Source organism: Bombus vosnesenskii, unplaced genomic scaffold (assembly GCF_011952255.1).
Source record: "Bombus vosnesenskii isolate JDL3184/JDL3185 unplaced genomic scaffold, Bvos_JDL3184-5_v1.1 scf7180000013265, whole genome shotgun sequence".
Lineage (NCBI taxonomy): Eukaryota > Metazoa > Arthropoda > Insecta > Hymenoptera > Apidae > Bombus > Bombus vosnesenskii.
The window spans coordinates 6,830,884-6,848,514 of record NW_022882925.1 but is presented as its reverse complement, the minus strand read 5'-3'; the positions used below and the strand labels follow the sequence as shown (position 1 = coordinate 6,848,514).

Below are 17,631 nucleotides of genomic sequence, written 5' to 3'. Positions count from 1 at the left end.
TGCAAGTTGTTGTGGAACGATCGCTTTTAAAGAGCAATTTGTTTAAACAGAGTAAATTACGGCACAATGTAACACTCTTTACAAATTACAAAGTACAACAAATACAACAAACGGTAATAAATTTTATACCGTGGGAGATGCCTTCGTTCAAGACTTCTTTTTTTATGGCAACTGAAAAAGAATCTAATTACGTCTAATGAAAAGCTAAATCGCCTGGAATGTCTTCTGTGAGTCTTGTTGAAAGAAATAAATACTTATACGGCAAGTTACGCGTTAAAATAGTTGCAGTCATAAAAAGACAGAAGAAAGAAGAAAATTATTCATCGTTCGAGAATATTTTTAATAGAAAAGTCGACTCGTTAATTTCTGTTCCCGTAGCACAACGTTCCTTGAAGCGGCGTTTCTAACTCGTCTGCAACGAAGCGTTAATCAGATGATATGATAATAATTGCAGTTCATCAGCATATAAGAAAACGAAATGATATAGGAGCAGTAATATTATGAGAGAGATCACGGAAAAATTTAATTTCCTTCCGTTCCTTAATAAACGTCCTGTAGCGTTTGAAAAGATTTCTTTTCACAAGAGTCGTTAGTCTTCTACGTTTCATACTTTTTCGCTTTGTACCCGGTTTTTCACATGGTGGTGAGGAGAATCAGAAAAATGTTAAGATGAACGCGCGTGTGACTCTTACGAATCGAATTTAGGTTTCGATAAATGACGAATTTGTTACGACACATTTCAGAAAAACGATGTCTGATGTAGGTAATTCTAAAGTCATTATCGGATCTGAAGAATTTTTAAAGAATTCTTAAAGAATATTGGGTCGAGTTCAATCAATAACAGCTACCCATATCTTATCGAATCAAACCAAACAAACTTTCGAGTTTTCAGTTAATATCAATGAACCGATTATTATAATCATTCAACTTTAACCCCGAAAGACAGTAAACATCATAGTATTTTCGGGATGTGCAATAATCACACTACACGTACCTATAGTAAAATCACTCAGGTCATCTGAATTTGATACTAGAATTCAGTTATCTAAAACCTAGAGAGTGTCAAAGGCTGAAGTAATTGACGTGTTTTAAACAAAATTCCACACATAGTGAACTGTTACGAATAATTACAAAACATGATTAATGATTTTAAGTGGTGACATAAGGGATAGAAACCATTCATAAAATTCGAAAAAATTTCAATGTTCGCACTAAAGGGCAACAGAAAAAGTGACAACAGTAAAAATGACCGTGTCCAAGATGCAGATATTATCAAGCACAGTAATCATTCCTTGTCTCATCAGGGCCTGATCAAACTTCCCCGAAGGAACATTAAGACAAATTCGGATGAAAGAATCACGGGCGATCCTTACGCGAGATCCTTGCACGATCGATCACAAATCCTTGTCACGTGCTGGCTAGGAAGAACAGGCAAAAAACTCTGCGTGAAGCCTTTCGCCTTGGTCGCTTAGAAAGATAAACGGTTAGTCGTCGCGGTCGCAAAGTTAATCGACAGCCAATCAGGCTGGGGGAGTATTCCGGTGTCAGACCAATGAACAAGCGACTCATTATCAACCGACCAGACTCATATAACCGACCGCGACTTCCGTCAGTGTGCACAAAGGGTTCGGAAACTGAGGCTCCGTCGCGGGCTTCTTTCTCAGCGTTGTTGACCATCGTCTATTCTTGAACGATAAGAAGTGTAAAGTCGCGTGTCTCCGTTTACACATTGGTTGGTCGCTTTCGACATCAACAGTGTCCGAGCGAGCAGCCGTTTGCACCACAGTGTGTCTCGCGTGCTGCAACCGCAAGTAGCGAACTGTCAGCGGAAGGCCAAGCGCGATCGCCAGGAGCCGTGTTTGTAAGTGGCGCGCCACGCGTATCAGTCGGTCGGCTGATCGTCGAACGATTCGGCTGCGTGCTGTTGCTACTGGGTGAAAGAGTCTTGGGCTTGCTGGAAATCATCCACAGGCGTCAGAGTTGAACCAAGGGCCGAAGAGGTTCGTCGACTTTTAACCTGAGCTCACCAGCCGTGTGTGACTCCTTCCAGGAAGCACTATGCCAAGTGGACTTTTGATCGCTGTCGGCGTCATCGGTCTGATCGCTGCCTTGACCGATGCCGCCTCGATCGGACATGCCAGCGTCAAGGCCACGGACTGCTATAGGTGAGTGAAAGGGAAACAGCAAGCGTGTGCAAGGTGCCGCTCGAACCGCCTTCTTCCTGCCTGAAAAGCCTGCTTCCCCCATCGCGTAAGACTGCCAGCGCATGGTATACGCTCTTGGCCCATATACGCTTCCTTTCTTCCTACTTTCCCCCGATGAAGACTCGGTTTCTTTGTTCTTCCCTTTTCGTTCCTTTCCTTTTCTTTCTTCAATCTTTTGACCAGTATCTTTGTTCCACCACGTTTTCTGTTCTTTGCCAATCGGGAATGAGGATTTGGAAAAGGGAACGTGGATTAGGCTCGAAAAGTCGCGTTTACTTCTCGATAGATCAGGTAGAAGAAGAATTTGGGGTGGCCGATCATTCGGGCGAGTATTTTTAGATAGAGTAGGCGATTGTCTTGGTAATGACTCGTGGGTTTTTCATCAGTTTGTAGAATTTCTGGGTATTTAGTTAAGGTGTTTCGTTCGGATTTACAAGGCTCCTGAGTTCAAGCGATTTGCTATCACTTTAACAGCGTATAAGCTGTTATTTACTTGGATAGAAACACGCTTGTAAGATTTTATCCTTATCCTTATTAATTAGTTGAATTAAGAATAATTATGCGTAGAAATTCATGCATGCTAATAACGATTACGAATTCATAAAAATTGGAGTCGGATTTACGCATAATTCTCATTCAAAATGTCGAACGTTCGATTAATTTTCATCTGTAACGTTCGTGTTTGTCAGTAATGTAAATGAGTTGACTGAAGCGAAAATACTACTTGTTCATTTGCATCGACGCAATCAATTATCGATACGAAACGTAAAGTCCCGTTCCTCTTTTATTAAAAGAAATATATATATAGATATTCCATTTTAATTTCACTTGAATCGTATCAATACTGGGTTTAAACAAAGAGAAACAAACAAAGTCAACGTCCCGTAAATACAACGATAATACTTGAAAGCGTATTTAACACAATAATATGTTTACATCAGTTTGTAATGCCGACTGTTTCTATATTTACGAGTGGTACTTTCCTTTCACCTTACTTGAAAAATATTTCGGCTGTCTATCGATGTGAATTTTTCTTACTCACGAATGGAAATCCTTTAACATCTACAATAGTATACGATACAAAAGAATAGACAGGGGCAGTCATTGAATTGCAATACATTGCCAATAAATCATCTATCTACCCCATAAATACACTAGTTCATATCGTAGTACATAAAATACAATGCTATTAAATCGTTTCTTAGAAAAATTTTGTCGAACGCAGAATTTAAAGTAAAATAAACACAAATATAGTTTTACTGGATACGGTTAGTATATATTGCATGCTCGTACATGCTGGTTTAATTACAAACGATAATATTCGCTTTGCAATTATTATACAAGAACGATGCAAATTTCCATTTTTTCTAGTCTTTTTAGAACGAACAAAAGTTCCAACGCGTAGTACCGCTGAAAATTCATATCTAAACAACTTCACTTTGCATTAGTACGAATTATCACTATCTTATTCGTGGCCTCAGCAGGGAAAGCACTGAAACCTCAGATAAACTTTGTTAATCTACTTTTACGTACGTGCACGAGCCTGATTGGCGATAAAAACAGAAATTCTGATATCATCGAGATACTATGTTTTATAATGATGTGGGAAGTAATAGAATATGGTCAGCACTTGTGTCGATTGCTATGAACACACACCATGTGCATCATCCTTGCATTCATATATTTTCGTATTCCTTTTTTTCTTTTTATTAAGGTAAACGTAGCGATTTGCAAATTTGTTACTAATAAATCCGCACGTGTTTATATTCCGGAAATATTCTGAAAATTAAATGGACTTATTGTTCCAAAAATTTTCTTGAGTTGTTGGAACTTACAAAAATTTCAAACATGACGGTTCTGGAATTTAACACAGATTTATAAATTAAAAAGAATTTTCTTTCTAACGTACATTTCTTTGTCAAATCAATCGTAAGGTGAAAATAAATATCGACTCGATAAAATCAATTTCTCGTAATCTATTCTTACGATCGTAGCTCAACAAAAATAGAACTCCGTTTCAAGATAAGTTTCCTCTTTCAGAAATTTGATGAATGAATTTAATAGATTCCAGTTTTCTTTAGAACGAGTTAATTTACGATTTATTTATTGCATACTACGTCGATGCAAGGTTGGCATCCATTCCAATCCCGTAAATGCACGTTCGTTAGGAGCAGCATACTTGGTTATCTTTTTTACGCAATCGTTTCACGCATCCACGAGTATCATTATGCTCGGCTTTTTGCCGACATTAAACTGTATGGGAAAACAACAAAAAATGACGAGATAAGCGGGAACAGTATGAGTAGGCTAGTGCTAATGAGATCGATAAGATTACAATAATTTCACGCGAAAGTACGCTTTGTACGCACTGCTCGTGGTTTTGAAAAGCCGCGATGATCGTTGTTGGACACCTGTATTTGTACCGTATGATGATGCAAAGCAGATACACGATTTCGTTTATGCTCGTTAGGAACACGAAAAGTAAATACTGAGAAATTTTTTGTGCGATTTGTAGCTGTAAAAGGAAAAATTAATATTATGATATATTTGAAAAATTTTTATTCAAGTTCTCGTTATTTTATGTATCGCAAATCTGTTCTTGGAAAAAGTATTTTGTTGTGAAACACTGTACATTTCTTGATAATACCGTTATCGGAAAACATACTATAATTGATACAAATATCGACCTTATTTGTTTAATTCACAAGCGATAAATTATGCAATGATGCATTTTTGTGGAGTCATAGACCATTGGTATCTCCGTAGATAAAATGTTAGTAATAACTGCACAAAAGTGGCAGGAATAAAAATTATCATTAATATTTATTTTCCGGTATTATACCGGCAAGATAATATTTTCAACGATAATTTATTCAGTTCTAACTGAACAATGCCGTATAGTTATAAGGAAACAATAATATTTCTTCAAATGTTGTTCCTGATAACAACATATTTTCAGTCTGTTCTAAAACTTTCGAAAACACGTGTCCTTAAAGAACTCCGAATGATAATTTTTCTTTTATGCTGCCAGCGATTACTGTATTGTTAAACTGTTAAATTGTGGCGTTAAACTGTGTTGTTTAGAACTAGAATAGTCAATTACTCCGGAATAGATAAGCATACCATCTTCATCAATCAAATATCCCATCAGATCAATCGGTATGAGCAGCTCATTTTAATGTAACGCATTTCGAGCACGTGCATAGTATTTGACCATTCATGCTTGCATGCGACTCCTTGATCAAGGGCATGATATAAGCGTTATCAATTTCGAATGCAGACAAATTATCATTAATCGTACGCCTCTGTTTATCTGTATTATCGCTTTAATGAACACATCGATGTTGCAAACAAAGGAATATTTTTTAATTCGTCCCCTTTTGGTTAATCTCCGCGACTTTATTACGAGAGATTTAAAGTAGTATATCACTTTCTTCCTTCTAATTGAATCTACTTTTATTCCTCGCTAATTCCATTCTTAATAAGAGCTCTACAACAATATATTTACCAAGAGAATTAGGTTACCCTTATCTTCGCAAATAAATCGATAATTATCGGTAATATGTCGTTTCTTCATTTTTATTTTTAACGATGATACTTCTTAGTCGCACATTCGTTTCGAGAAAAATTATTTCTTCAGTCGAACGATTGCTCCAATTCGATTCAGAATCTGATTTCTCCGATCAATGATCGAGCGAAAGAAACGCGAACGAGAAACGGCATGCGCGAAAGAACCGTAGTAGACTCGTTCACCAATGCAAGCTAAAACAAACGAGAGGCACTGGTACAGCACTTTCGACGCTATTAGATATAATTGAACCGACCTCATTATCGCACTGTGAATTCAGTTCAATGGCTTACCTTCGAGTTTAAGATTAATTCATAATTCGTTACCGACCTAATGCACGGTTTTCAACTTTTTCTTTTTTCACCCGTTTTGCAACTTTGTAGCGCAAAGGATACAAATTTCCTACTCTCCCGCGAGCAGTTTTAAGAGAATCATCGCACAATTCTACTTTCTTATATTCGATGAAATAATCGAGGACTGCAATTTAGTCGATATAGACTCTACAATCAGCATTTTTTGGCTAAGATATAACATTAAACTTATTTTTAACATTGACTTAGACCATCCCTATTTCACGTTAAAGCAAATTTACATTCCTCTCTAAATCAATTTACCTTCGAATAGAAGTTTCTCCCAGCAAACACTGTACGGAAACATAAGTCCCAAAAGGCAAATGTATTCTCCTTAACATTGATTGTACGTTAGCTCGTTGTATTCTCCTGGAACCAATTTCTATTCCCCTCTGATTATCGATTCGCTCTCGAACAAAATCGTCCTTGTTCCTCGCCAACGAACACAACACGGAGACATATCTGTTTCCCGTAAATTTAAAAGCAAGTATTGTTCTTAAAGCATTGATTAAGATCACCCATTGAGTATTCACGAGGATTTTGATTCCCCTCTGGACATTCGATTCGCCTGAGTATTCGCTGAGCCATTCAACCGAACCGCAATGATGGTAGAAAGTTGGGATCTCGGATTTCCAGAGATTTCAGAGCGGGAGAATGGCGTAACTTCTTCAAGTCATCGCAGAAGAAAGAAGAGGTAACTTGTTCAAAAAAATTTCGCGTCGTTTCAACGGTTGAATTGGCGGCAGGATTTGAAAGCATCCCGGTTTCTCCTTTCATTTTGGTAGCACGAGACGTCATTTCCAATGGAAGTACAACCATTTCGGTCTGGTATAATGTCGCCATAAAGGGTCAGGTTTACGATCCCGATGAAAGCCGGCTCGTCGATATCCCATAAATTCAGGACACAGGTTGTTGCCAAGGCAAAGTGTCCAATGATAACGGCACCGTTCGTCTCGTTACAAGTCAGATTATAATCTAAGAACCTATAGAATTTGTGTTTAATTCCGTCAAATGGATCGTAACATGCAGAAAGAACAATAAATTCGGATGATTCAACGCATGAAAAGGATCGTGACGAATAATAGTTATTAACGATGATAAAATTGAAAAGATTGATTACGATATTATTGATATTGGTACATGGTGATAGATATTGATTCCTTGGAGATGTACGGCCCCTTTCGCGAGGATTGGAGCGCTGCCATGAATTATTACGTCGTTTGAAATGAAATATTCATTATTTTATGACACTTCGTGTTCATTATCTTTCAACAGAGGGAATTAATTGAGTAGTTAATGTTCTCAAGTATTAGTTGTAGTTGTGATATTACGTGCGATATATATGTATATATGTATATATGCTAGTTAAGAAGTATGTAATACTTCGCGTGCAAAGCATTCGAATAATATGGTTATCATCGGTATAGAGAAGGTGTGTGCATTTATATAACCAAGAATAATATTCCTTCTTGAAAAAAATTTGCCTCTATTATCGCGTAAATCACGCACTCTCTAAACGAACATATACCTACTTCATAACAGGATTTACTGTATATAACGCAGCTTCTCAAAACTCGATATAAGGGGTATTATTAAAATTCGAGGAACGACGTTCGCGAAACATTCTTTTCCAGGAATACATACTTTAGCAAGGGAAGAATACGTATCAGCTGTATAAACTCTTTACATAAATTTTTGTGCAAACTCGTGATATTTTACATTTATTCGAGAATCTTAGACATTCTTAGATGAAGAAATACCTTGGAAAAATCGAATATTCTTCTTCTTAAATGTTGGAATTCCCAGAATGATTGGAATAATTGCATTTGTAAAAAAAATACTATTTGTACATTCGTGAATCAGTCTGACAAAATAACCTTTCCTGAACGCTTAGACAGATATTTCCTTGTGGCTTGATATACGCTCGCTACGTACTAACGTAGAACAGCAATCATACGTCAAACTTTTCTCCATAAATTCACCGATTTGCTAACATTCAAAGAGATACAGGAAGAAATGTATTCATGTCGTCATGTATTATGGAAGAAAGCGATGAAGAACGGATTGAAGGTTGTTTCAAGAGGTGCGCACGAACCGCGGTATTTTCCTCGTAGGATCAAAGATGCGCCAATAAAAAGGACCAAGCACGAGTACATTGAAATTCTTATTACGTGACAAGCTCTTATACGCGAATATCTGTTCCTTTGTAGGGCGTTAGACTGTTAGAAATATATCGCGCGTCGGAAGAAGAAACGGAATGGACCGATGAAACGTGGGAAATAGAATGGACGAATTTTATTGCTTCGGCATGCTGAAGATATCGGTGGAAATTATTTCGCAGCTGTTCGAGCTCATAAAAACTTGCAGATCTATATGTCTTGAGCAATAAGCCGGTACTAGCAGTAAAATATGGTCCCAGCTGCATAAAGTGTCAAATTTAAATGAGAGCACAGGGAAATAAATATTATCGAGAATTTTCTCTTCAAGTTTCAACGTTTCAGTATTTCGTCTATCTTCGAAGTCTTCCTGCTCTCCAAGATCTTGGCTGTGTAAAAATATTTATAATTATGATTGTGAATCGATCAGACATCTAAAGAAGTGAAACTCCAGGCATGTCCTTGTTATGAATTCGTTACGAAACGTTGCTTGTCCTACTCAACATAGGTAAGCAGCCGATAATGGCGTTTTATATTAGATTGTCTCTTAGAACCAGTCCATTGCGACATATAACAGCCGTTAATATATACTTGCACAAAGCTTTGTGTTGCTTTAATTATCCAGGAAATAATCAGAATCTCTCTGTGCTAAAGAATTTTTTCTTGTTTTACTTGATTATTTAGGAATTGCTTGAATCTTAAAACATCCGTGCGATTCGTGGAAGCTGCCAATATCGGAATTCAGAAATTAATTTAGAAGAATAACAATATTTATATGTACTCACTTTAAGTCGATACTATCAGGATACCAAAATCCTGCACAATTTGCGAGGAATGTAACTAGGTTCGTCAAACGAATCAGGTTTGTAGATCAGATTTTCTAATAAGAATCTAGCCACGTATTAACACTCTGGAACGAGATCCATGACAATTCCTGAAAATAGCGTTGCTCCAAAATGAGGAACATTTAAAGGGAACGTGATAAGGGTGCACCGAATGCCGGAAAATTGCTAGGACAAAATACAAGCTGCGAAAATAGAACGAAGATAAAAGCGGACGGTTAAAAAAAAGCAAAAAGAAAGAAGTAATATGAACCGTTGATTCTAAACCAGCAAGGACAGTTACTAATTTCTTCCTATCTCTGTCGGTACATAAGGAGGCATAATCGTGCAAAGCAAAGAAAAGTATCAAGCTTGAAAAATTTTAGGAAGCTTGGTTGACGCTTGGAAATTTCCCTCGACGCTTCATTTCTATCCGGCTGCTCGTCGTAACTGAGCTATCTGCTTTTCGATATACTCTTCGCCTTTTTGTTCCGCTGATAGGAATAGTTTCGAATATTTACACCGCTCATCTGTCCTTCAATCAAAATAACTTCCATTCAAAAGTCGGTGCTCATTTAGATTTATCCGTATCGAATGTTGATTAATTCCAGTAATCAGATGGGAACCAATTCTCTTTTTAATGTTTTCAGCGTGATTTATTTAGATTTATACATTTCATCATTTGCAATTCCTGCTTTCAATTATAATCTTTATGCACTCTGCATACCATTTTCGAAATTCATTTCGTGCTCCGATAGATACGAACGCATGGAATATTAACGATAAAGAAGAGCAACGAAAAAGAGATACGTGGATGAGAAAAGACTCCGTTTGTGGAAGAAATTTTCCATCCCGTGTAGCGGCGAAGATCTTGCTAGATCAATCTGTTGAGACTTTCGTCTGACGGTGGTTGATGAAGACAGAATAAATCGAAGGAAAATCGTCGCAAGAAGGAAAACTGAAGGAGAAATAGACAAGCGCGATCGACTCTTCAATTGACCCGTGAAACCCCGGAATAGTTCAATCTCGTATCGAGAAGGTGATAAGGCAGGGTGAAAAGGTCAAATTACTTCGATCAAGAAATCAATTCGATTTGCTTCTTGCCCGAGTCGATTCATAAAAAGGAAGTTAGTCTCTGGAGAATCTCGCTGACGTTCGATCGACGTTCAATTCGAAATTCGAAAAAAGCATGCGAAAACTCTTTAAAGAAATGTCACTAACCAAAATATGAAGGACCAAGTTAGAAGGGACTTCTAGAAAAATGATCGCTTCTTTATTGCAGGAATATTTAATTATGCGTATCTGTCTCGTAAATAATAACGCGATAACAATTTAATTAAACACAATGATTCTTACCTTGCACGATAACACTCTACCTACGACAGTAATTCAATAATTTTTATTTTCTCTCTCTAAAAGTTCTGCTACTCACTTTAAGCTCTAACTCGACTGTAGAGAATTTCTCTTTTTGTAAAAAATCGAAAAGGAAGAGCAAAAAAATGATAAAGAGTACTTATATTATGCGGTTTTTTACAATTGTCGTGAATTTTACGGTATATTGATTTGACCTAACAGCCCCGTGAACTTCTCTCAAAGTAAAATATCATTGGCAGCGAACGTATCGAATTCTATTATCGACTTAAATTTCTCAGTATTTTACCTGTTGCTCCTATAGATCCAGGTTTACCTGTACGATAAAGCACACTCAACTCACGTTACACACGGTGCATCTTTGAAACGAGTCTGGCGACACTCGAGCTCTTAAAGCTGAATATACAACTTTGTCGCGTTTTACTTGTTTTTCTTTTTTTTTTTTTTTTTTTTCAGCCACCCGATTCCTCAAAGACATCGTATCCGGGAAATCGACGTGCAAACAAAATTACAGAATTCTACCGAGCAAATTTACAACCATCCAATCGGATCGGGTGCTGAATACCGACCGATTACAAACGATAAATTTTTCGCGTGTCGCAAAATTATCCGACGAATGTAATTTCCACATTATCGATAATATATCTTGTGTCCCTTTTCATTAGCGTCAAATTGCAAATCTTGCAAACAGAATTGCTCGAAAATTACTTCTACGTACATACATAATAGCGAATGAAATCGCTGCGATATAAAGCTTTCGCGAAGAATATTTGTTAAAATACGATTCGAAAATGCTTTTCCGAATTATGTTCCGTATCGCTGAGAAAATTAACGCATAATCAAATATAAATGAAAATTCCAACGTGTTTCATATAAAGTAATGTTATTTCAACGACGTACAAATTGCGTACCGATTCTCAAAGAGAAACAGCGAGCTTTACGTTTAAAAGGATTTCCGTTACGTGAATGGATAGCTAGCGTCCTAGGACACCGTTTCGAGAATTGTTCTATCAACGCTTTTATTCTCCGATTGAAGATAGGAGAAGATTCCTGATCTTGACTGTGTTCGGTAAAATCAGCGAACGATACACCGAATGAATTCTGCGAACGAACATAATGTATAAAAGCACGCTTACCATAGAACCTTCATTACGGAAATTGAAAAGGGTGGCAAAGCTGTTGAAATTAAGTACCATACGACTAAGTTGCGCTAAATAAAAGCATAATTGAATGATTAATATCACGGGCTGGTATTGTAGTGTAGGTGTTTCGCAACGGTTTGTGTTGAGTTACTCAATTTTTGTGTAATTTATATTCTATTTGACCTGGTTACCATCTTTCCACTTGTTGTATGAAAAATATGCAATCCGTGTAAACATCTTGACGTTTGGAAATATGTAGAGGTTGTTTACAAGTAGAATAATACTTTATCTGCAATTTTGTGATTAATACGTACTACTTCATAATTCTAACTATGTATCCATACGACAATCGTGGAAATTGCCATTACCACAAGTGTACGTTCGATTATATATATACTTGCGTTTTAAGATTTTTTACAATTGAAGCTATTCAAACGCTGAGATCTTCCATTGCTATCTCCGTTCAACGTGAGATTAATCGAAACGAATACGAAACATATTACAACAGAATTCCCGAAAATGGAATATAACAATATAAAAAAATACACCGGTGTTATATCCCAACGCTTTTTTCCCTATCAATCTGCTGCCACCCTCGAATCACCTTGTTTCTCTGAAATATATTGCCTCCTAGTTAGCAGGTAAGCCACAAAACCATTGTTCTTCGTGCAATTTACTTGGCTTACCAGCCAATTGGTCGCTTTAGAGACTTCCAATTACGTGAACTGTCGCTGTTAACCCTCCGACTTGATCCAATTCAGTTCATAGTTTTAATCCTCGCCAATGCTGGATATATTGATCTGTGTACCACCCCAGGATACTCTTAACAATAATCCAGAAATCGGTAATGGTTCCTTAGGCAAAGACCTTAAGCGTGTACTCATTATCCATAAATACGTATTATCCGTTAAATGAAAATAAATCTCGCTGTCCGTTTCATTGGTTTGTTTTATCATTCTCCATACAACGATGACGATTTACGAAACGTCCCACGAATTCGATATTCGGACGATATTCTGTAATTAATGGTACAATTAATAGCTTGAAGTTATGGAATAAAATTATTTTATAGGAGGTTTTGTTTTCAAGTAAATTCACTTAATGCTTGTCTATACGCTTCATTATGCCCTGATTTAGGAGTTCTCGTTGTTAAATGCTATCTCTATATACTTCTGTTTGTGTTTATTGCTTTAGATAATGTAGAACAACGCACGATGAATTTTATTAGCTTAGAGATTATTTAAACTGTTTCTATTCTATCGAATACGCGATACTTTCCAGTGCGCACCTTATTTTATCTCGATGCTTGTACTTTTTCCAGGATATACAATCGATTTCCTATCAAGTCGAGTGATAGCCACGATCGTCCAGATCGTCAAAAATGTTTTTTAGGCCTATATCAACGAGGTAAAGCGAACATTAAAGTTGATTTAAAGAATATTATATAGCCAAAACAATTACAACTTTTGGGATCATGGAAAGAGAAAGTTTAATTTGTTTTAAGGCGTAAATCTTGGTAACTTGAAACGTCTATAGACGTTTCTGCAAGCAGAAAATTACGTCGTTTCGTGGATCGTGGATCATTTTACGAGGGAACACGAGATTACTGGAATTCCGGTTTGATCGGAGTTTCTTAACGGTCCTGGATCGAGCTTCGCACTTAATTGACCGGTCGTCTTGTTGCTAATTTACGAGATACTTTGCAGAATTTGATGGTCGAATAAGTATGGTTTACACGAGTTGTCTGTGATTCGCGTTTTCATGGCGATTCGCCAAGAGCTTTTGCGTAATTTATGTCCGTGAAATTTACGATATCAGCCAGATTTGGTTTCAAGTTTAATCATTTTGAACAAACGACTACGATTGACTCGCCGTTTGATACTCTGATTTCGATCAGACCATCGCTTTCTTTCAGTGGTTTCATGGTTTTCCAGATTGGTAGATAATTATCGTGGTAACAGGACTTTCCCTTAACTTTCTATCGTGCGGACATTTCGTGAGAAATCAACGACCCAAATTCAACAATTTTTTGAGGATTCTGTAACGAAATATCTAATATTATAGATATTAAATATTATATATTGATTTGGTACTTATTATTAAATTCTAAGTTAAAAAATTATTTATTTAAATAAGATTTTATTGTGCTCCCAAAGATAATTTTTAACTTTGGAATCGATGTAAATCAGAAGGATATTTTTATAAAATGCTTTTCCATTTCTAAGATTTAACATGATTTCCCGTCTTTCTCCCAACTTGTCGTATAATAGCGTCGTAGGAAAATCCACCTTATAATCCCATAATCGTAATCACGGTCATTACAAGAATATATGAGAACGTGCGAGGTGTTTAATAAACGGACATAATAGCGTTATCGACCGTTTAAACACGGAAACAACCATAATTCAACCCCTTTGATACTTGTTTTATCACAGCTAGAATTTCAAACGTCTCATAGGTTCATCTCCGGTGTTATATTACTTCGTTTGCATATTATTTACAAAATCACCTATCATCAAATGTGCGTGCTATGCTACTCTTGCTCGAACTTTCCTATCGTCTACTTCCAAGGGATGTAAAAGTATACAAAAGTCGTGATACTTGGCAAAGTTACTTGGATAACTTTGAATATTATTTACGATACTGTATGCATAATATCTTGACACAGCCCGCTGCATAATTCTTTAAACAGGAATATTTATCCCTTCTTGCTGGAAATAAGGTCATCTCTTACTGACGTATGCGCGTAAAATTTATTTTAGTGAGAAAATTTTTCTCTGACTTTTCTTAACTGTTAATCTTATTTTTAACTTTTTAAACGCAGATTTAACCATTTTCAGTCGCAATAAGAATACATGGCTCGACATTTATCTTTTTCAGAATTAATCTTATCAATTCGATTCCAGTGTATCTTTTAATGTTTACTTGCTTTTTCAACAATCAATAATATAATTCAACGATCAACAATATAAGAATCTCTTATGGAATTTGCAATACATACAAACATAGTACGTATAAATACATACAAAAGTACCGTGGTATTACCGCAGGCAAGTTTTAACCTTAGTCTTTACCACTTTTAGGTCAAGTTTTCATCATCGCTATCTATCATTCTAGATTCATGAAATATAAGTTGGCGACGCGTCTAATAAACATATAACCGAGTTCCTCCCGATCAAGGTAACTGACATAATTTCCTTGAAGGAAGTTAGCTACTCATATTTCAAAGTTTAAATGTAGTTCGTTGTTGAAAAGTACATTCCTGCCTGACCTTAAGCGGCGTTTCTCTGACAGAGAGCATCATCCGAAATTCCTCAGAGGCGAAGAGTTAGTCGCAGCGTGGAAATGTTGCGAGGGCGTGTATCTCAAATTACAAGGGAAAGCAAATTTAGTTCAGCGAGCAACCGTGAATCCTCATTCGCTGAAGATGTAACGAAATTTGTTAGACACGCGAAACTTTCCGAAATACTCGATTCAAGTCTACAGATTTGTATCTCGAAATTTGCCTTTAGTTGTTATTTAATAATTGCCTTCTCTCTTTCATATTAATTTTCTTTATTCGCTCTGACCGACGAGTATCGCGAAACTTCATCGATGTTGATAATAGATTTATAGAGGCAAAGAAGAAACGATCGAAAGAAAGAACAAGTCAAATACCCTAACGCGAGTAATTTGTCTCTCCAGTTGAAAACCATAATAAAGTGGACTGATAAAATATATCATACACAGTAACAAGCCAATTTTCTTGATAATTGTCATATGATATATGTATAGTGGTAATAGTGTATCACAAATTCTATGTAATCCCGATTTTGATTAATTTATTTTATACATCTTGTACGCTTTAAGTGGTAGAATATTATAAACATACTTCATTTCGAACCTCGCAAGGGACTCGAATTTAAGAGGCAATTTATTCTGGATTATATCCCACGGATCCAGATAAAATATGTGTGTGTGTGCGCGCGCGCGTGTGTGTGCGTGTGTGTGTGTGTGTATCAGAGAGAGAGAAAGAGGAGTGTTGAATATGTCGATTGAAGGAACCCCCGAGGAACCTTTTTTAAAGCGGAATTCACCATCTTTTCTCTGCTTGAAGCTCGACTGATGTCGATTTCACGAAATAACCTTAATTAATTAAGGAGAGCTCTCGAAACATTATCAGCCGGGCAAATAGACAAAAAAGAAACAAAGGGCCTGGGGGAAAGACATAATCGGGGCAGGGCTTCGTAATGATGATTCGTCGTTTGCTTTTTACTCAAGAATATCGGTTATCGGTATTGAAGGGCGATGGTTTTACACGAAACCACGCAAAACCCTTAAGAGCTCTCAGAAAATTGAGACAAAACCTGAAGGGAGCTTGCTAATCGAACATCTCGCGTTTCCTAAAGTTACTTTATAAATTTTCATTATATGCAAAATATATACGTAGCTTGAGGGTTCATGAAACATGTATAGGAATTTTTATGACGGGATTGCGAAGAAATTTCGATCCCAAACGGGTGCATAATTCTCTATCGGACATTCACGTACAAGTTTGACGAAGGTATATCCGGCCAAACGATAAAACGATAACAGAGGAAGCAGGTAGCCTCTAAAGAAATTCATGGCTCGGGTGAAACGGCTTGCCTTATCCGAAATATTCTCGAAACGATTGAAGAAGTGGTTCCTCCATAGAGAGGCGACCACCCCGATATGGAATGATCGTGATTTGTTTCATCGTCCACCTTCTCGTAGTATCCTCTATATTTTTATCTTTCTCTCTATAATTTTACATGTTCTACGCCGTATAATATTTTCTTACATTTCCCGAAGACTGTGGATTGTTAATAACGAGTTTTAACGCTTTGCTATTTTCAATCAAGAAAAATATAGTACCACGACGATAACGACAAAAGATACAGGAAATCTAGCATTACGTACATTTACTTTTAGAATTAGTACGTACCATGGGAGAAAAACGCTTGGATACACGTATATTTTAACGTGCACACGTATCTGTCGAACTGTGAAAAAAGAAAAGTGTGTCATCCATTAGGAGTTTTGAAAGCTCGAGCAACAAGATTCCATCAATCAAAAGTAGACTTCCGATAGCTTTCTCTGAACACGCCAAAGATAAAACGCTCGTATATATCCGGTAGAAAGGGAAACTGTAACAGAATGACGAAGGTCGACAACCTCGACAGCTCCGTAATATCTTTTTTTCTTCTTCCCTTTTCCTTTTTTCTTCTTTTGTGACTCGCGGTGGTTAATATGAAATCTAGGGTGTAGCGACCAGCGGTAGTTACGTTATCGTCGTTGCTCTCTTTTCATCTTTCGAAGGGAAGAGAGAAAAAATGCAATGCAAGATCAAAGAAGATAAAAGGATTTCGAAAGCTGAAGAGGTGGAGGACACTCGGTTTTTATTTCTTCTTTCTTTTTTTTTTTCAAACGAAAACGATAACGTCAGGGAAAATCGGGCGATTTTTCTAGATCTCAGCACAGGATTCTTCTGTTTTCTTCTCTTTCAAGGAAATATTAAATTAAACAAGAAATATATCAATTGTACAGTGACAATGAAACGTTCATTGACATGGACCAGACTTCTCTACGAACAGAATTTTATAATCTCGAAATTTACCGTGACTTGTAGAAACACACCTTTTTATTCTAGTGCGCGTGCATGCGCCGTGAAATTCAACGAATCTCCGGTTGGATGGTCTCGTGTGATTCGATGGAAGCAGATAAAAGTTGTTTCCAACGGCAATGTATTCCATAAACACGATTCTCGAGGTTTCGCTCTTTAAACGTCGTGTGATAAAGCTGAGATAAGACCGCAGATCGATAGATAAAACGAGCATATTAGTCGGAGGTAGAAACAATAGTTTTCTACCGAGATTGAATTGATCGCGTCGTAACACGAAAACGTATGTCGTAACACAAAATACTTACATTTCGTGTTTATAGCGCAATTATTCCCCATAGGGCGTCAATTATATGCTATTAAAATGTTAAATCATTGCCTTTTAACTATCAAATAACG

General features: G+C 36.8%; 1 protein-coding gene across 1 annotated transcript in view; it reads left to right on the top strand.

Annotated features, from left to right (window-relative positions):
* Window positions 1–1,604: 1,604 nt before the first annotated feature.
* The window catches only part of LOC117242995 (trehalase), a 34,079-nt gene continuing 18,052 nt past the window's right edge, over window positions 1,605–17,631 (top strand). Inside the window, exon 1 of the mRNA XM_033510099.1 lies at window positions 1,605–2,165. Coding sequence (XP_033365990.1) covers window positions 2,059–2,165 — 107 coding nt within the window. The 5' untranslated portion in view covers window positions 1,605–2,058. The remainder of the gene's footprint in view (window positions 2,166–17,631) is intronic.